Genomic DNA, 21,029 nt, shown 5'->3' with positions numbered 1-21,029 from the left:
TCATATCGTGAAAGGAGGGCTTGTGTATTAGCTATACGCCATATGTTGGTATCTTGCGCAGCTATTCTTTTGCCTGAAGCATCTATGACTTTGGACTCGGTCAGGTGGGGGTGCCTCAACTGAAGTTTGTGAGTTTGCCCTCTTCCTAGCATTTGACACAACTAGCGAATCTAATGGTAGTTGTTCTTTAATGTAGGCTGGTTCTGCAGGTGCAGGCCTATATTCTTTCTCAATTCTAGGGTTTAAAATTCTAGTCCGTACAGGGTCTTTAAAATTTCTGGAGCATGTTTGAGGACCCCTTTGGTCATAGGAAGAATTTGAACAGACCTCTGTGATTGTTCAAATGTGTCTAATAGAAAATCTTCCTCTGCCTCGTCAGACTGCATTGTGACCCCATGGCAAATGGCAGCTCTGTTCAATAGGTGCCCAAAGCCAATGTTATCCTCTGTGGGAGAAGGTTTGGATGGGTATGACTGTGGATCAGGAATATCAGGTATATCCTGTGGGTTTGGGTACTCCCAGTCTGTATCATCTGTAGGGTATGGGAAAGGCTCATCTGTGTCTATCCCGGTTACTAAATAATGCTCATCATCATTTTGAGGTGAGTGTGAAGATAAAAGAGGGGAATGTGAAGGAGACCTCTGTGGTGAATTGATAAGAGGAGCAGGAGATGAAGGAGAAGGAAGTATAGGTGAAAATGGGTGCATATGGGATGTGGCAGAGTCCTTCTTCTTGGCAGGAACCACAGGTGTGGATGTTTCCTCTGCCTTCCTCTTCTTGTGTGGTGTAGTGGACACCTGACCTATTTTTGGGTCAATTTAGATCTTCTTCTGCAGAGGATCTGGCTGGAAGAGTTCTTCTCCTTGTGGAACCTTTGTCGGCGCCGATTTTCTTGGTACCGGACGAGGTTGTTGCTTGTCTTTAGCCATAGGAGTTGTTACAGTGTCCTTTGGCGTAGTTTTAGACACCGAAGTGGTTGCTTTCGTTGCTGTAGGCTGTTTCGAGGTCTTGAACGCGTCGGAATCAGGCCTTGTCGGTTTCAGCATCTAAGACGCTATCTTTGGAGTGGAAGCTGGTCTCGTCAGCTTCGAGGCGTCGGACGCTAGCTTCGTACCCTTGTCTTTAGAAGTCAACGGTTTCGGAGCCGAGACTTCTTTCGGTTTCGGTGCCGAGGGAGCTGGTGGAATCGGCACGTGCGGCTTGCTAGGTACCAGAAGGTTTAGTTAGTTTCTTCTTAGCCGGGCTCGATGACGGGGCTGTCAAAGTGGTTTTTCGATCTGGATGCTGAGTGTGGTGCAGGGGCAGTAGTACTCACGCACTGACCCGATGGTATGGAGTCATCTGCTTCTGATACGATCTGGAGATCATCAGAATCTTCTTCGGGAATGAGCGGAACCTCCTCGTCGAAGATATCCACCAGTTCCGGAGCTGATCTCTGCATGTCGTGTTGACGGCCCCCCGCTCTCTGATGGTTTTCTTGGATCGAAAGGATGCGCAGGCTGTACAGCTGGATTCGTCATGTTCTGGCGATAAGCACAGGTTGCAGACCTCGTGGTGGTCACTGTGTGGAAACTTTGCTCCACACCCGGGGCATTTCTTGAACGGCATCCTTTCCATGAGGTGTAGGCCTCCCGGCGTGGATAGGCCCAACGGCCCGCGTGGACGACCAGAATCGAGCTGATGGAGTCGAAATGATGTTAGTCGATGTCGAAAGTAGTTTGGTATGTTTTTATGAAGTTTTTTGCGCTTTGAAGTGTTCGAAAAGTCTATTTCTAGCCGGAGCAGAAAACTTTCATCCGAACCCAGTGGCGGAAAAAAACAATCTGAGGATGGAGCCGATGCCCATGCGCACTATCGTCCAAGGGAGGAGTCACCTATCTCGTGACTACAAAGACTTCTTCCAAGACGACAACAACATGCAATCATCCGAGCCCAACACCAGGTGGCGATCTAATGCTAAGTGTACAATCTGCAGCTCATATGCCTCGAACATAAGGTTTACTGCTTCCGCTTATTCAGGTGGATACAGTATCTGCCTGTGGATTCCCCACCTTATGAATATCTCCTGCGCCAGCTTTCCGCAGAACTTTTTTCCTAGCTCTGCACGCCGACAAGGACGTCACAATGCCACAGCTCCACTCGCGACTCCGCATGATATCACCAGAGCAATAAGAGAGCCTCGTCGGCGTGATGGCGTCAGTTCCACCCATTTTTCTGAGCCTCCTAGGCGAAAGGATGAACCGACAACATATTCAAAGTATACACAGTACACAAAATTCAATAACCACACAGTGTAAAATCAAAAGGAAAGCTAAAGAACAACAGCATTTCTTATAATCACACAATGCAAAATGATACATCAATATCAAACAATCATGTTAAACAAAAACACCTTTAAGGTACATAAGGGTGGATAACGGGGAGGAGGGTGGGTCAGTGAGGAATCCACAGGCAGATACTGTATCCACCAGAAAAAGCGTTACCGAAGGTAAGTAACTTGTTCTTCTGATGGATACATCTGCATGTGGATTCCTCACCTTATGAATAGATTCCCACAGCAGTCCCACCCCCAGAGGAGGGTGTCCACCCTTCTATACCAAAAAGTACTGTAGGACAGAGCACGCAAAGTGGCCCTCCCTCCTCACCTCGGAATCCAAGCAATAATGCTTTGCGAAAGTGTGGAGGGAGGCCCAAGTTGCTGCTTTACAAATGTCCACTACAGGTAAGCCTTTGGCTAAGGCAGAAGTTGATGACTTGGCGCTGGTAGCATGAGCTCTAATACCTTCAGGAGGCTCCATACTAGCCGGGGCATAGCAGATCTCGATGCACATGATAATCCACCTGGATAGAGTGCGCATGTGCATGGCCTTGCCCTTCATGCGTCCAATGTAGCCCACAAAGAGCTGATCGTCCATTCGCAAGTCCCTGGTTGTGTCCAAATAAAAGCTCACCACTCTTTTAGGATCCAGGCGGTGAAGTCTCTCCTCCTCCTTGGAAGGGTGAGGGGGAGGATAGAATACAGGAAGGATAATGGACTGCCCTAGATGGAAAGGAGTAACTACCTTAGGAAAAAAAGCAGCCCTGGTCCTGAGGACCATCCTTTCAGCATGTATGGTCAAAAATTGGCTTTTTGAACTGAGAACCTGAAGCTCACTTACCCTCCTGGCTGAGGTAATAGCCACAAGAAAGACCATCTTAAAGGACAAAAGCCTCAAAGGACAACTATGAAAGGGTTCAAAAGGGGAACCCATCAAGAAAGTCAAAACAAGATTCAAATTCCATTAATGCATCACAAAAGGAGTAGGTGAGGCCTTTAATAAACCTCAAAACAATGGGAAATTTAAATAAAGACGGCTGATCTGGCAAACAAAGAAAAGCCGAAAGAGCTGACAAATATCCCTTAACAGTAGTCACAGCACATCCCTGCTGGCCAAGAAGAGTGAAACTGAAGAACATTCGACAAGTGAGCCTTTAAAGGATCAATAGATCTCTCTCCACACCATTTATCAAACCTTGACCATCTATAAGAGTAAATAGACTTAGTGGAGTGTCGCCTGGGTGATAAGATAACATCCACAACATCCGGTGGAGAGAGAAGGAACTCAGGTTGCCCTGTTCAATCTCCAGGCATGAAGGTGCAGGCTCTGGAGGTAGGGGTGTAGAACCTGCCCATGAGACTGTGAGAGGAGGTCTGCCCTGAGAGGGAGACGGTGCGGCGGGTGCGATGAGAGGTCAAGTAGATCTGTGTACAATCCGGGGCTATCAATATAATCTGGACCAGGTCTTGGCGAATCTTACTCAGAACCCAAGAAATCAAGGGTATGGGAGGAAACAGAGCGTGTTCTCGTGAGTGGTAAACCGGTCCAATCGAGGAGTCCCCCACATCTGAAAGATGTGATGAACCACCTCCGGATGAAGCCTCTACTCGTGATCGGCCGAGTAATGCCGACTGAGACTGTCAGCACAAACATTTAGCACACAGGCCAGATTATTTGTGAACACACAAATCTGATGGTTCTGTGCCCAGGACCACAGTCGCAGAGCCTCTTGACAGAGACGGTACGCCCCTACACCTCCCTGCTTGTTGGTGTACCCCATTGCGGTAGTGTTGTCCGTTAGGACCTGAACCGACTGACCGCAAAGTGCCTTTAGTGCCAAACGTATTACCCGCAATTCCAGAAGGTTGATGTGAAGCAACCTTTCCTCCGGAGACCAAAGACCTTTGACCTCCAGATCCCTCAGATGAGCACCCCACCCTAGAGTGGAGGCATCCGTGATTACTGTGGCAACTGGAGGAGGAGCTTGAAAAGGCTTCCCCTTGAGTCAGGTTGCCCTGCACACTCCACCTTGACTGCATCCTTAAGATCTCCGTTATGTTGATACCACTGCCTGCGGAGGCACCACTGGAGTGCCCTCATGTGCCAGAGCGCATGGCTGACCAACAGAATGCAGGAAGCGAACAGGCGAAGAACCTTCAGGACCGGAACAACCGCTCAATTGTGAAACAAAGGAATCCTCTCCTGAATGTCGAGAATTCTTTGAAGAGGAGGAAAAGCTCGACACATAGTAGTATCCAGTACTGCCCCTATGAACAGGTTACGCTGAGAGGGCACCAGGTGAGATTTTGGCACATTTATTGAAAAGCCCAAGTTGAACAGATGAGATGTTACATGCAGATGATGAAGCACCATCTCTGGCGACTCCGCTTTGAGCAGCCAGTCGTCCAGATAAGAGAACACTGGAATCCCCGACCTTCTGAGATGAGCTGCCACCATTGCCATCACCTTTGTGAAGACTTGAGGTGCAGTAGTAAGACCAAACGTCAGAACTGCAAACTTGTAGAACTGCGATTCCACCATAAAACAGACATACTTCCTTTGCGACTTCAGGATGGGAATGTGAAAATACGCATCCTGTAAATCGATCAACACCATCCAGTCCTCTTGCTGCAGCACCAAAAGAACCTGCACAAGGGTCAACATCTTGAATTTCTCCAGTCTGAGGTAAAAATTTAAGATCCTGAGGTCCAGGATTGGACGTATACTGGCATCCTTCTTGGGGACCAGGAAATACCAGCACTGTGTCTCAATGCAGATCCCAGGTAGGGACAAAATTGTCCTGGAACCTGGTCAGGGGCGGAACAAATGGCATACACTGCGGCGCCGGAGGCAGAGCCGAGTGTGGGGATGGAACCAGAGCCGGCAGCGTGGGACATTGTGGAGCAGTGGTCGGCAGGATCCTGACACGGGACCGCGGGCCCAAGGGCGCTCCGGCGGGAGCCTGAGGCTTAAACAGGTGGTCCATGGTAGCAAGAAATTCTTGCACCTGTGCGGGAGTCGCCGACAGACCCTGGTAAGGTGGTAGGTCGCGGAACTCCCGGGCTCCGAAGGAGCCGCAGGGGGAGAACCCCTGTCCCCCTCGTCTGCATCCGGGGGCCGACGGGTGGACATTGAAGCGCGACAACGCTTCTTCGACTTCTTTATGTGTCGTCTCCTACCCAAATCCGAGGGTAAAGATTTGGAGTCCGAGAAGCGATGATGGTGGCCCCACGAGCGTTCTCTGGAGCGGCCCCTGGACAGTGAACGACTTGCCGGACCTCAAGGAGCTTCGGCGCCGCTCCCTCAAGGCCATGGCCAGACAGTCCATACAGGACTGGGAGTCGTGGTCGCTCTCCAGGCAGTAGAGACAGACGTCGTGTGAGTCCGCAACCAGCATATTGCGACGGCAGGCCCCACAAGACTTAAAACCAAGCATCCCTACGTACACCAGAGTAGACTCAAACTTACAGGAGACAAAAGTCTCAAAAAGATAGTCAAAAAGTGACTAAGGTACGTGCTCTAACTGGATCTGCGCTTACTGGCGGGGAAAAAGAAAGAACTGACGTCAGCGCACATGGTGGCGCTTAGGTTGTCTCCATGACGTAATCTTGCTGCATACGACGCCAGCGGCGGACGCAAAGCCGCACGACGCCACCTACTAACGCGCAGAGGTACTGCTAGCGAAAACGTCCGGGATCCAGTCTGACGCCTGGGGATATTTTAAGGTAAGGTATCTAACACTAACGTGTTTCTTTCAGATGTTCCAGCCATGTCCAGAGGCGTAGGGCCTCCTGACATAGGGTCCACGACCCTACCCCGCCCTGTTATTTGCAGTACGGTGGTATTGTCCATGAACACCTGCACTATTTTTCCCTGGATAGAGGGAAGGAATGCATTTAGTGCAAGGCGGATCGCCCGAAGGTTGATGGGGAGCTCGGACCGCGCCGGAGACCAGAGGCATCTGATCTCCGCTTCTTCCGTGTGTCCGCCCCATCCCAGAAGGGATGCGTCCATCTCCACTGTGTGCTTTGGTTGAGGAAGGGAGAGGGATCTGCCATTTATTTGGTCATTTGTAATTCGCAGCGAATCTTCCCGAGAGGGATCTCTCGGTGCCTGAGAGGATAACAGCCTATTGACAGAGGAATCAGATGAAAAAAGCCAGGTTTTAAGCCGTTTCTTAAATTGAAAGAGATTGGAACAGGCGCGGAGCTCATCGGGGAGAGAGTTCCAATGACTGGGTGCCAGATAAGAACAAGCATTTGCAATGCAATAGGTCTCGCAGCAATAAAGTTTGAGTTATTGGCATTGTATATGACAATGTGTTGCATTACATTTTTAGCAAAGTCTGTATTGGTGTATAAAGATGATTTGCAAGATGATAGCTGTTGCAAAATATTAAGCAATGTTGGCAATAATATTATATTATAATAATATTGTAAGTTTCTCTTGTACTTATAAGCATTTTGGTAGCGCATAGTGATGTTGTGGTGCCCATGAGTGATCCTGTGGTGGTGCTGAGTGATGCTGTGGTGATGCGATAGATAGTGAGGGCGATAGATAGAGGGAGGGCGAAAGATAGATAGAGGGAGGGCGAAAGATAGATAGAGGGAGGGCGAGAGAGATATAGAGGGAGGGCGAGAGAGAGATAGAGGGAGGGGGGAGAGAGATATAGAGGGAGGGCGAGAGAGAGATAGAAGGAGGGCGAGAGAGAGATAGAGGGTGTGCGAGGGATGGAGTGTGGGGCAAGGGATGGAGTGTGGGGCAAGGGATGGAGTGCGGGGCGAGGGATGGAGTGTGGGGCGAGGGATGGAGTGTGGGGTGAGGGATGGAGTGTGGGGCGAGACTGTCTGTGAGATAATGGGGAGAGCTGTGATGTCATACACATGGCTTAGTGAGCAAAGAGTCGGTGGTGACGCCTGGTATCTTCAAAAGATCCCAGCTGGAAACATGCGAGGCGGACTCAGACTTCCATCCTCCCCAGGTCAGTAAATTGACTGTGGTAATTGGGCGCTTCCTGATTGGCTCTCCATACTTTTTGTATTTGCCCTCATGTTTCCTATTTCTAAAAGCGCGCAGAAATGTAAATAATAAATCTGCAGTTTCCTAACAACTGAGATTGACTAACATTATGGGGGTTGTGCGCCTGTCGATAAAAAGATGTTTTCTTTGGAATGGGTGTTGGCAGCGTGGTCCTTGTTAAGCAGCTCACGCCAGGAGAACTTAAGCTGTTTTTGCTATGGTGGTTGTGTGCCTCTCGATAAAAATGGGGGCTAAAGCACTTTCAGGCTGCCACACAGGAACTGTTTCAAGCGTTGTAGCTGCGCAAGGGTTAAAGTAAATGTAAAATGCGCAGCAGTGGGGCCAGGGGTCACATATGCATGCTCTGAGAAAAAAACAAGGACACAGACACAAATGCATGGAAACATGGGCACCAACACTGAAGCAGGAGGCAATCACATAGGCAATTACAGCAGGCCAGGGAAACACCAACACGAGGGATGAGACCTCTGGGCTTGGAGACACAGGCTCAGGAGTGGGCAGGGAGGAGGGGCTCTGTGAAACAGACACCAACATGACTGGCATGGACGCAGAGATGGGTAACGAGACACACGCATGGATAGAGAAACACAGGATGGGACAGAGAGAGAAAGACATGGCTAGAGGGAGACTGACGTATAGGAAGACACCTGCTGTGAAGACACAGCTGTCCTTAAAAACCCCAGATTAATGCACTCTCTTCCTCTCTGCATTATACCCTCAAAACCATCAGTAAAATTCTCCCATATCTGGAGAAGAAACACAGGAAAACGATTGTTACAGGTCTAGTGCTCTCACCCCTGGACTATTGTAATAGCCTGATGTTAAACGCCCAGCAGAGTGTACTCCAACTGCTGCAAAATGCAGCCGCCCGCCTGATCACCGATACTCCCAAATTTGCATCGGTAACTCAGGACTTGGTGGCACTACATTGGCCGCCAATTCGTAAGAGAATTGCATTCAAGGCACTATGCATGGTCTTCAAAGCCCTTCATGATATGGGCCCTAGACACATGAAATTGCTTTTTCGCTGGCATAAACCAGCACAAACCCGGAGGTCAGGAGAACTGGCGCTGGTCACGGTCCCCAGAATTAAAAGAGCTCGCTGGGGAGATAGGAGCTTCTCCCTTAGGGCGGCAGAGGCCTGGAACAAACTCCCACTTGTGCTCAGACAATCTCAGGGTCTGATGGCCTTTAGAAGAGGACTCAAGACTTGGCTCTTCACTCAGTAAGCCTGCTCACTCACGCTAGCTCTATCATACCAGCGCCAGGACACCTCCGGGTAACAGAGCGCTCTACAAATGTGCCAAATAAATAGGAAGACACAGACGTGGATAGAGAGACAAGGACATGGATGGGGAGACACATATGGCCATGGATACACTTTCTCGGAAGAGACGGGCATGGATAAAGAGACACAGGCATGGATAGCAAGACACAACACATAATAGGGCCACACACCTTGTTATGGAGACACTTGCTTAGAAGACACAGCCATAGGCAGGAAGAAGCAGACAGGGAATAGAGAGACAAAGAAATAGAGAGAAGCAGACATGGATTTAGACGCATGCATCAGTAGTAGAGAGACGTATGCATGAATAGAGAGACACCCATGGTTAGAGAGACACTTGCTAGCAGGAAGACACAGAAATGGATACTCTGGCTGGGGCACACAAACATGATAACTGAACTCCACAAAACTTCACATCTCACTGGCATCACCTCACACCATAAAGGGTTTCCTGAACAGGGTATCCCACTAACAGTTGATGAACTTTACTAATTGGACAGACAACTGCAACGGAGGCAAAATAATAGGAAAGCGGTCCATATAAAACATATGTAACATAACAAAATGCAAGAGCAATGCAGGAATATGCCATTGTGTTTGCAACAAACCAACGAACAGAGGACATTTGCAGTATAACGGACTTCGCCATCCTGTGGAACTCTTTACTGCTAACATTTTGCTCTAAATAATTGATCGGCTGGTAAATGAACCAGAGAGAAGGTTTTCTATTAAAAAAACGGATAAATATAAACTTTTTTTTAGTCGAGAGGAGTCAATTTGAACATAGGCTTGCTTTTTATAACATCACACACAGAGCACTTAACACAAAGGCAATTAAGCAACAAATGCATTCAGTCTGGAGAGAGAAGGTGTGTGAGTCAAGATGAGGCGTGTTTCAGTTGCACTTCGTGGCCACTCAAACTTGCGCACTCTGGTTTTATCCCCCAAGTATTCTTGAATTGTAAAGAGACTATTCTTGAATTGTACAGAGACTTGTTTTTAGCAAATTAATTATTTTTAGCTCTTTGATAGCTCGAAGTCCGATAAAGGGGCACGAATGATGGCGTACTGAGCTTAAGATGCGAAACAGGAGGAAACGCCTGCTGCTGGGGACGATGTTAGGATGAATCCCAAGCTCGATAGGAGAGAGAAAGCATCTCTTCTTTTTTCCGCAGATTAGGCAGGCTGCCGACATCAATTTCGCCAGTAGGCGGCAGGATTGCTATGTGAAATCGGCAACCAGTCGGCACACGCATTCTGGTCTACTCTGACCTAAATCCTAATGTGTTAAGTAAAAGCCACTTGCAGCAAGGTCACATACAATCTTCCTTTCTTTAAAAAATTACAAACTGCTGCAGCTCCTAGTTAGTCATGCAAGGCAGTGGCAGCCTGACTCAGGGCGCTAGTTCAGGCTCCAGCACAGATGTTGATGGCTCAGAAAGTCACAATTGGTGGCAACCGCCAGTGTCTGATGGATGGTCACATGCCCGCATATGTCAAGGGCTATGCGTATTGTATGTGTGAGTGGCACTGCGCCGCGATTGCAGGTCTTGCCAATCAAGACTGCCGACAGAGAGCATTATGTAGCCGTCATAACAGATACTGAGAATACGGCTGGTAGGTTATTATTAGTATTGTTTGGTAATGAATGCTGTCTCTGCACAAGCTAGCATCTGCGGCTTGGAAGCTTATGTAACAAGCAATGGGATACCACGTACTTAAAGGTGCCACCGCGATCGAGGGCTGCAGGCACCGGTAACCCGATATCCACCACAGAGCAACAACAGGCTTCGACGCTTATCAGCGCCGAACGACTCACAGCAGACTCCCCCTGCATTCCAGAGAGGCGCGGGACGCGATCCGGTCTATGCTGTGGAGAGAAGAACTGGCCGCGCACAACGTTATCCTATGGGACAACACTGCACGCGCGGCCAGGTCTTGTAGCCACATTCCAGTTCGTTGTCGGCTGAGACGTCAGCTATAATTCTCTGGCGAGAACGCGCTTCGCTTGTTACTAGCCGAGACCTCAAAAGCACGCCCACCCATTTAGTCTTCCTTATTCTCAGAGTACAGATGTTGCTGGATCGAAGCTGTCGTACGGGGTGATAACGATCGATTTTCTTTGTCAGGTATAATGGCCCGTCGCCCGGAGCCGGTGTGGGGTGATCATCCTATCCACATCCACTGGATCAGGTGCCCAAAAGTATGTCTGTGAGGGCTTCATTAAATAGCAGCAGGGGCTCCGAAGAGCTCGCTGCCGGCTGAAGCACCTCTGTCAGGAGGTTAGTCCTGACCGCCACTGTAGGGAGCTCGAGGTTGAGAGCCTCGGCTGCCCTACGCAACACCAATGCGTGTGACGCTCCCTCCTACGTAGCCACAGTAGGAGCCAACATGCCAAGATCAGGGGAGGTGTCCAGACCACTGGCATCCCCCAGTTCCTCTCCCCAGTCCTGTTCACTGTCTAACTGGTCAGTCAGAGGGTCATCCGACCCCTCCCAGCCCTCCTCATTCTTTGGGTACCAATCTGGCCTAAAAGGGACAGCAGGAGTTAACAGGGGCACAAAAACCCCTTTTGACGCCAGATCTGGTGTCGGAGGTCACAGGTCCGGATCTGGAGCCACATCAGGATTGAGGCGGAGGTTGACGCAGGCGGGGGGCCGACCAGCGTCTAATGCCGTAGCTGTGCCTACGACGCCGAAGCTGCCGGCGAAGGCCTAGGCCCCCCAACCAAGTCTGAAGGCGCGCCTTCGGGTTAAGGCCCACCCAAAGATGGCATGCATCGCCTTGTAGAATGTACAAAGCTGGGTGGGAGTTGCTCCGGGTCCCGGGAAGGGAAACTCTGAGTCGACTCTTCAGGCTCCGTATGCGGAGCCGCAGGAGGGGCATCGCTCGTCGTGTTGGCCGACCAACTAGGAGAAGGCAAAGAGCGCCAATGCTTCTTCGACTTCTTGTGCTTTTACTTACCTGATCCCGAGTGCAAAGACTTTGAAGAATGGGGATGGCTCCGCAACCGGTCACTTGAACAGCGCAGAGCTGACTGCTGGCGCTCTAGAAGCTTTTGGGAGTGCTCTTGCAAAGCCTTCGGAGCCATGGAATGGCAGTCGTGGTCATGCACCAGGCAAAAGAGGGACCCCCGTGCGGATCAGTAACCGACATCAGCCGGGAACAGGGTCCGCAAGCTTTGAAGCTGGGCATCCCCACGTGCACCAGGAGTCGTAGACTCAAAAGACATCAACAAAAAGTCGCTCAAAAAGTTCAGTCAAAAAATGACTGGAGGTACTGCTCTCTCTGGATCTACGCTGGCTGGCGTGGAAAAAGAAAGAACTGACGTCAGCGAGCGAGGGCGGCGTCTAAGTAGCTACTGGCGACACAACGCCAACGACGAATGCAGAGCAGACCCATGCCCCCTTCCGACGCGAGGTACTGCTGTCGAAAAAACTTTCCGGATCCAGTCTGATATTTGAAAAGAAATAATTAGGAACTAATATTTAGACAAAGGACATAAGCGGACTAGTGACAGCACAAACTGTGATTAAGCAAAATGCATGGTACAAAATAATTTTATTAAATATTCATTATGGTAAAAAAACATTGTTGTTTAAATATACATGATTATTGTGTGCATGCCTCCATTATATATGTGACTTTATCTACATATACAGTTTGTGCTGTCACTAGTCCGCTTATGTCCTTTGTCTAAATATTAGTTCCTAATTATTTCTTTTCAAATACCATACCCATCCCGAATTAGGAACTCTAGTCGGGGATACCCCTTCTTCCTTACATATATCGGATCCAGTCTGATGCCTGGGGGTAATTCTAAGGTAAGGTATCTATAACTAACTGTTTCTTTCAGATAAAAGGATTAAAGGACACAACATGCATGTGAATTGTACTTGTAAAAGAGTAGGCAGACCACTCTGCCCTGTGACATGCAAATACAGCAAGATTCTATTGACTGTATTACTTCAGAGGTGTCTTTCAACAAATTAATTTTCACAACTAACAGTTATATTCATAGGTGTTCTGTGATGGGGTGCAAATCAAATTAACATCTGCAAGTTTATGCTGCCTAATCCCATTTCCAAAAAAGCCACCTAACAAGATTATTTTATAATGAATCAGTTTATTGTCTTACAAAAATCATTTCCTAGAAATATGGGGTATACAAGAAAAACACGGATATTTGCAGTCGAATGCCTGGTGGTCAACAGCCAGTGCTATTTTATAAAAGAGAACAAAAAAATAAAATCACACACACATAAACACACAGAGAATCCTCCTGAACAGATGTTAAAGCTTTTAACCAACAGAAAAAATATTCTACTGAAAGTTCACTGCTAAAGATAGAAACAGTCGGGTTAACACTGATTTGTAATCACTGTATATTGAGGATACCACTGTCTATCGAGGTCTTCTCAATGAGACCCAATAAAAAACATACATTAAAATTGCTGTCGCAGGCAAATTAAGAATTATAATTGGACTTTAACAATTATTGTCTTAATAGTGTCTAAGGCACTTTTCTTTCTGGTCATTATTTTGTCCTAGGTTTTTCAAAGTCAATGACTTGCCATAACACTGTCTAACAATAAGACATGTAGTAAATTCAACCACTAGCATATTAACCTTCAGGCATTTGTTCTCCATCTTTAACCTTTAGTAAACATAATAGAAAAACATTGAATAAAAATATGGGGTTTGATAAAATGATAGGCTGCTTTCCAAAAGTGTTTGCGTGTATATATATATATATATATATATATATATATATATATATATATATATATATATATATATATATATATATATATATATATATATATATACACACACATATATACTCCCTTACCCAATACCTTTAAAAGTTCTCAACTGAATACTGTCTGGTATATAACGTCAAGGACACTACACTAGCCCAGCTAATAATAAGTTAAACATTTTTCTCAGTGGTTCAATTGAGGTCCTCTATTTCTTGTACACTTGCACAAACAGTGGTGGATCATGTGTCCATCTGCAATGCCATTCTTCATTCTGGCTGTCGGAGGGCACATGAATACAATTTATGCTAGGAATGCTCTAACTAGAGAGAATTCTGTCTCAAGAGATGAAAATACACATTAAAAAAGTTAAAACAATGGATCCCCTTTTCGTTCTCCCTTAAGCTTTCTGAATCTTATCAAGCAGCACATCCCTTTCACAGCTTGCTTGTTGTATCATGCTTTCTAGTTTAAATTACAATATATATATATTATATATATAAAAAGACGAGTGCTGCTTAGTCTTCACAAACATCCTAGTTGACTTACAGTCAAAAGCTATCCAACTAACAAACTGAAAGTGAGTCTGTATGCAAGACTGCATGCATCGTAATGCTTAAACTATATACTGATCTGCTTCTACAAACCTGTACCCGGGAATGACTGTTTAACAAAAACACATTTCTTTTTCTTCACATGATGCTCTATAAAATGGCTTTATGATTATCTTCAAAGAAAGTGAGCAGCACATAGAATGTATTGTTTTTCCTTCATATATAATTATAAAAAGCGATTGTACCTATATCTGAAGCAGGGTACAGGATACAGAAGATGGAGCCCAAGACACTGTCCACCATGCAGCTCTGCCAAGCATGTTACTTGACAGGCATATTTATGGCTACAAGGCAGAGTGGTAGTTTGGCCATTTCTCTCCTGCTACCCTCCCACCCCTCGATCTATTAAAAGGTAGCTGCAGGCCAACATGCTGCATTTCTACTCGGCAGGGGTGGAGGGTTGTGTATCATTCACATCGCTAGCTTTGCTGTCTGCATCATCGTCGGAGAGGTCCAGTGATGCTCCTTCAATCTGCAGTTGCCGGCGTCCAGACCGGCTGGAAGAAAAAGAGATAGGGCCACCTCTCCTGTGAAAAAGAGATCGAAATATTAATATAAACAAATAGACATTGGTTTATAGGTTGCTAATGAAGTTCTATTATGTGGTCCATACCAGTTGGCAATGTTAAAACATGCTTCAAATCTAAAAGATACAGACTTGACTGCAGCCCACAACTGGCAAATAACCATCAGTGAAGCAACTTCTTCTTGTTCCTGGAAAGCTCTGCTTCGATATCAGACTGAAAAAACCAGGCATCAATAGCAGACCCAAAAGCATCTACCTGCCAAGATATCTATCTATAAGCATAAATATCTCCCTTCCAAATGTTTCAAGTTCGCTTAAATTCCTAAATTCAAGCTTACTTCTCCCCTATTGCTGGACTATAACAATTGTGAGGAAATGTGGTGTATTACATGGTGTGGCTGAGAGACCTCACTGTTGACTACTAACCCTTCTAGAATCAGTCAGGCTTTGTATTTCAAACCTTAGCTCAACCCTGGATAGCTGTAGCCCTGGGCATTCAGGCTTTAACAAAGGCAAACAAATAAAGTATTTAAACAGCACCAAAACAATTGAAAAAAGAAACAACTCTCACGTAGTCCAGCTTCAATTTATAGAAATAAGTTATATTTTAACAACGTTACAGACATCAAAATGAAAGATTCACCAAAGGTTTCTGGAGATATAGATTTTTAAAGAAACAATAAGTTGCAATTAACTTCTATGGAGTGGGTTTGATGCAAGGGATACAGGATGTTCAATATGTTCAAGGATGCTGTACTGCCAATGGACCTCTTCCTGGGGCTACTCCTCTGTCTACGGTCTTGGTGAGGGCCACAGGGGTCGATGTCCCTCGTAGTGGTCTCTGGTTTAACAGAAGTCCACTCGACACTGGATAACTGGATGGCCGGCACAATGACGTCAGCAGTTCCCTTCTTTTGGCAATAACTCTATTTGGCAACCAAACTGCACTCTGAGAACTCTACCGTATCCAGCTGACTTGGGTGCAACTTTTGAGCATCAGGTTGCAGACTGCACTGCGAGGAGGAGAGACGATCCTGTGATCTGGGTTAGCAGCCTGTCCAGGCAGGCTTCGTCAGCTTTTGTGGCCATGTGCTGCAAACAGAAGTCAGCAGCTGACTCTTGGAGAATTTGATTCTGGCTGGGCATGCCTTCTCCACGAGCAGGACACCACAGGCACAGTCCTATCTTTGCTAGCAAAAGGAGCAGCCTCTTCTTTTCAAGGGACCAAGTACAGCAGGGTAGTACTTCGGTCCGCTTCTCCAGTCAAAGTGAGATCGGAATTCTGGGTGCCAGGGGTGTCCCTTTTTTACCCAGAATGTGCCCTTAGGGGAGGTTGTGGCCACTAGCCAATGGGCTACTAGGTTCCCTCCTGCCTGATGACACCTTCCAGTGAAGTGTGGCAGCAAGCTATCCCAGAGTGCTCTATGGCTGAACCATTCTCTTGGTGTGTGGAGCTCAGTGTCCCGCCCTGGAGGTGTGGCTACCGGGGGACTACACACCCATGATAAAAAAAGTTTTGGCCAGTGTTTACTCCTCTCTGTCCCTGATGCCAACCTGTATACCTATACAAAAGACCAGCCCCTCTCAAGAATGCTCACTATTTGCCCTTCAAAGGTGACTTCTCCTTGGAAGCTTGCCTTTTTAGACTAACATCTTTTGTAGGAAGCTGGCTCTTTATATAGTATACCAAAAAGAAGCATGCTGTTTTAAAAGTCCAGCAATCTAGCAATCCCACGGTGCTCTATCTAGGTTATGTGGTTGAGCAGCTTTATGTATCCAAAGGAGGGAGATTAGAGAAGGAGATCAATCGATCAACGGACACAGTTAACCACCCACGGGGAGGGTGGAAGGTCCAGTTACAGCTTGTGTCCGTGTTTTACACTGAGGAAACAAAAGGGGTCGCTGTACTGTTCCTATGGGAATTGGGGAAAGTGTCTAGCTGGCATGACCACGGATGTTGGAGTAACATCCTGGGGCATCCATTTTGTTGGATATAATGGCCTCACACACCCCGAAGGATGTCATGCTTCATCATCGGCGGTTGCTCCTCGTCGGGGAGGCGGTGCAATCCCCGACGGGCTCACCTCAAAGAGGGGCTCTTTGGCGGAGATCTTTTTCCAACTGCCTTATGGTGAGGTGGGGGTGTGTGGACCGGGCTAGGTGTGGTGGTGTGTGGGGTATTAAAATGTAGCAAGGGGTACCGGAATTCAATTTATTCAGGGGGTCCCCTGGCTGCAGTTAAAAAGAGGGGTTAGGCTCACTACGAGTCAACAAGTTAGGTCAGGTGACCCTAGATGAGGCTAAAGGTGATGAAGGTCGACATGTTTCACGCTATGGGTAAAGTCACCCGCGATTCATCAGGACCGTGTAAAAGTGCAGTGTCAAAACATGCTAGTGTCATGTGTGTCTTATGTTTACCTCTGTGGGTACTCCTATGCCTAAAGGTTGAGGACTACATGCCACATGAGGGGTCGGCGGGATTAGACATCAGGGAGAGCCCAAGGTTAACGCTCGTACCTCCTGTGTCCGCGCTGATAGACCTACCCTTCACCGCCGAGCTCGAGCTGACCTAACTTGTTGACTCGTAGTGAGCCTAACCCCTCTTTTTAACTGCAGCCAGGGGACCCCCTGAATAAATTGAATTCCGGTACCCCTTGCTACATTTTAATACCCCACACACCACCACACCTAGCCCGGTCCACACACCCCCACCTCACCATAAGGCAGTTGGAAAAAGATCTCCGCCAAAGAGCCCCTCTTTGAGGTGAGCCCGTCGGGGATTGCACCGCCTCCCCGACGAGGAGCAACCGCCGATGATGAAGCATGACATCCTTCGGGGTGTGTGAGGCCATTATATCCAACAAAATGGATGCCCCAGGATGTTACTCCAACATCCGTGGTCATGCCAGCTAGACACTTTCCCCAATTCCCATAGGAACAGTACAGCGACCCCTTTTGTTTCCTCGTTGAGCAGCTTTAGGCAGGAAAAGAAGAAAGAACAAGCAGAGCCCGGCGCAGTCACCCTGCCAGCACATAGACAGCCTCCCAACCCTGTGCCCCAGAGGTAAGGAACATGTGTAAAGCACAAGTTACTTACCTTCGGTAACGATATATCTGTAAGAAACAGTAGTTAGTATTAGATTCCTTACCTTAGAATATCCCCAGGCGTCAGACTGGATCCGGAAAATGTTGCGTAGCAGTACCCCTGCACGTCGGTAGGCGTCGTCTGCGGCTCCGCGTCCGTCATCGGCGCCGGGATGACGTCTGAGTACTTAGACACCACCCTCGCGCGCTGACGTCAGTTCTTATATACAGCTTTTCCGTGCCAGAAACGCAGAGCAATGATAAAAACCAACACTGGTGCCATGAAAACTAGGGCCCTGAAAGGGGATGACCTTAACCCTAGATATCGGTTCGCAGAACGGGGAGGAAGGGTGGGGCGGTAAGGAATCTAATACTAACTACTGTTTCTTACAGATATATCGTTACCGAAGGTATGTAACGTGTGCATCTGAAAGAAACAGGTTAGTATTAGATTCCTTACCTTAGAATAGGTACCCCAGCAATACCAACCCCGGTGGTGGGTCTGCGAACCAATGATCACACCAGAAAGTCCTGGAGAACGGAACGGCCGAAAAAGCCATCTCTCCGGACTTGGCAGTCCAGGCAGTAGTGTCTTGCGAATGTGTGCAGCGAGGACCACATAGCTGCCTGACAGATGTCCTGCAAAGGGACTCCCCGACCCAGGGCAGTAGTAGCCGCCGTGGCCCGAGTGGAATGGGCAGGTAGCCCCACAGGAGGCTCCTTTCTAGCCAAAGAGTAACAAGCCTTGATGCACAAGACGACCCATCGAGAAATGGTCCGTTTGTGCACCGCCCGTCCCTTCTTAGCGCCCACGTAACCAACAAAGAGTTGGTCATCAACCCGGAACCGGCATGTGCGAACCAGATACAATGAGAGCGCACGGTTTTCGGTCCAGACGGTGGAGCCTCTCCCTCTTTCGAGGGATGCGGAGGCAGAAAGAAGGTGGGCAAGGTGATGGACTGCCCGATGTGGAAGGCTGTGACTACCTTGGGTAGGAAAGAGGGTCGGGTCCGCAACAAAACTTTGTCCGGATGGACAGAAGAAAGAGCCTGGAGCTCACTCACTCTCCTGGCAGAGGTGATGGCAACCAGTAATGCAGTCTTAAGAGTAAGGAGACAAAGAGGACAGTTATGAAGTGTCTCGAAGGGAGCGCACATCAGATAAGTCAGAACAAGGTTCAAGTCCCACTGAGGCATCAGGAAAGGAACAGGAGGGAACATATGAGTGATGCCCTTCAAAAACCTATTTACAACTGTGGACTTGAACAAAGAGGGCTGATCAGGGAGCCTTAAGAAGGCGGAAATGGCAGAGATGTAGCCCTTTAGAGTGCCCAGAGCAGAGCCCAGCTGGACAAGAGAAAGATGAAAGAGGAGAACCTCTGAAAGAGGGGCAGAAAGGGGATCCACAGCCTTTGCTGTGCACCATGTGTAGGAAGGTGGATACCTGACTATGGTAACCCCAGATCTTTTTGCCTAGTGTTTAGCTGGTTTTCGACTTAGTTGGCCTGGGATCCTGCTAATCAGGCTCCCAGGCTATCTGCTCTCTCTGTAAAATGGACTCCATGTACTTTAGGTACATCTCCAATTGGAAATTGGATAACCTTATGAGCCCCTGTACAGTGTACTATAGGTACCCAGGGCATAGGTGTATCCAAGGCCTACCTGTAGCTGCAGCATATATTTTGCCACCCCTGGCTGGCCATCCAAACTGACACAACTGGCTGATCCCTCAGCTGGGGCAAGGTCGTGTAATCACCCCTTGCTTAGGTATAGTATTCCTATACCTACTTATATATAGACACATAGGCCCAGATATAGGTAATAGCAAATTACCGAATGGTAAATACCTAATTTTACCGATTCGGTATTTACTATTCGGTAAGTGCTATGTAGGTAAAATATTCGGTAAAAATACCGAATCGGTAAGATTTGGTAATTACCGAATCTGTATTTGCCATTGATTCCTATGGGCCAGGAAAGCCCATAGGATTCCATAGCAAATACCGAATCGGTAATTACCGAATCAGCAAATTTACCGATTTTACAAGGGGGACAGGGTGTCACTTTGACACCCTGTTTCACCCCTGTTTCTGGCTTGTGTGCCATGTGACACACATACATGCCCTTAGGTCATGTCTGTGTGCCACATGCACAGGTGTACATGCACAGATGTGCATGTACACTGGAATTCGTTATTTACCATGGAATGGTATTCCATGGTAAATAACGATTCGGTAAGGGCCTGTGGCACTGATTACAGTGCCACCTACATATGGATTTACAGAATCGGTATATTTACCGATTCGGTATTATACCAATTCTGTAAATTTACCGAATCGGTAAATATACCGATTCTGTAAATATGAGGCCCCCTACATGTCAAATCCCAAATACCGGTGGGTAACGGCCGAAATCGGCCGTTACCGACCGGTATTTGGCGACCTACATCTGGCCCCAAGTAACCTAAAAGTCACTCCTATGGCAGGCCTTAACAATCCTGGAGGCAGAGTGCTTGGGTATGTGTGAGATGGTGCTCTAGCATGAGCTGAGCCTGTCTGCAGCTTTCGGAACCATGTCCTTATAGCTGTTCTATGATATCGCCTTACCATATACTCTTAAGTGCATTATAATCCTCGCGGTTAATGCTAACTTTGGTTTGGCTTTATCAAAACATGTCGTGTAAGGTGTCATACACTTTGGAATACTACCCCCTCGCCAATTCTGGCCCCGCTGCACGACTCCAGCACAGCTGAGCACCGTGCAATGCGTCGAGACACGTGGGACCGGACATCTTGGAAAGCCTGCAACTTGCTAACAGCGCAGCTCCTGAGGTATCCTCGAAGCTGTGCACTGGGGACTGAGACACCCCGACACGGAGCTCCACCTGCACCGAAGACCAGCCCTCCACACTCCACGAGATCTGCGTGGGGGCCTTCTGCTTGTGTTCTGCTCGACGCGTTGTACGGTTGCTGGCCAGTTGGCTAGTAGCCTGTGGCGACGATCCTTTTGAAAGTCTATTACTGGTCTGGTTGCTCCAGACTGGCCCTTGCTTCCCTGAAAAGGTGAAGTACCTCAGACCCTCCTGGTCTGCACCAGAAGCCTTTTGTGTATCCTGCGTGGGTTGCCTTTGCTTAGGCTTGTTGGCTCCGATCTTGAAGTCGACCCCTCCATCTGCGAGTACCTTCGTGGGACAGCTCCTCTCCAGCACCTGGTCATCCTCGACGCCTCCTGGTCTGCATGGCTGCAAAGACCAGATTCACGACAGCGCCTGACTGCGCCTCGACGACGTCTGGTTCCTTCCTGGTTCCACCCGGTCACTGGCTAGTGACCTAGACTCTGTCCCCTCTGCTTTCAGGTCTTCTTCAACTCCGATCCACCCTTAGATCCACCCGGACATCTT

At 48.0% G+C, this 21,029-nt stretch overlaps 1 protein-coding gene across 7 annotated transcripts in view; it reads right to left on the bottom strand.

The window, feature by feature from the left end:
* Positions 1–13,935: 13,935 nt before the first annotated feature.
* Positions 13,936–21,029, bottom strand: part of MYH10 (myosin heavy chain 10) — a 1,221,191-nt gene continuing 1,214,097 nt past the window's right edge. For all 7 annotated transcript variants that reach the window (XM_086930637.1, XM_086930640.1, XM_086930641.1 and 4 more), the window contains one exon: positions 13,936–14,547. In XM_086930637.1, coding sequence (XP_086786763.1) covers positions 14,400–14,547 — 148 coding nt within the window. In that variant the 3' untranslated portion in view covers positions 13,936–14,399. The remainder of the gene's footprint in view (positions 14,548–21,029) is intronic.

This window comes from Lissotriton vulgaris, chromosome 7, assembly GCF_964263255.1.
Source record: "Lissotriton vulgaris chromosome 7, aLisVul1.2, whole genome shotgun sequence".
Taxonomy (NCBI): Eukaryota; Metazoa; Chordata; class Amphibia; order Caudata; family Salamandridae; genus Lissotriton; species Lissotriton vulgaris.
Note: the sequence above shows the minus strand (reverse complement) of the source record. Positions and strands in the feature narration are given on the sequence as shown.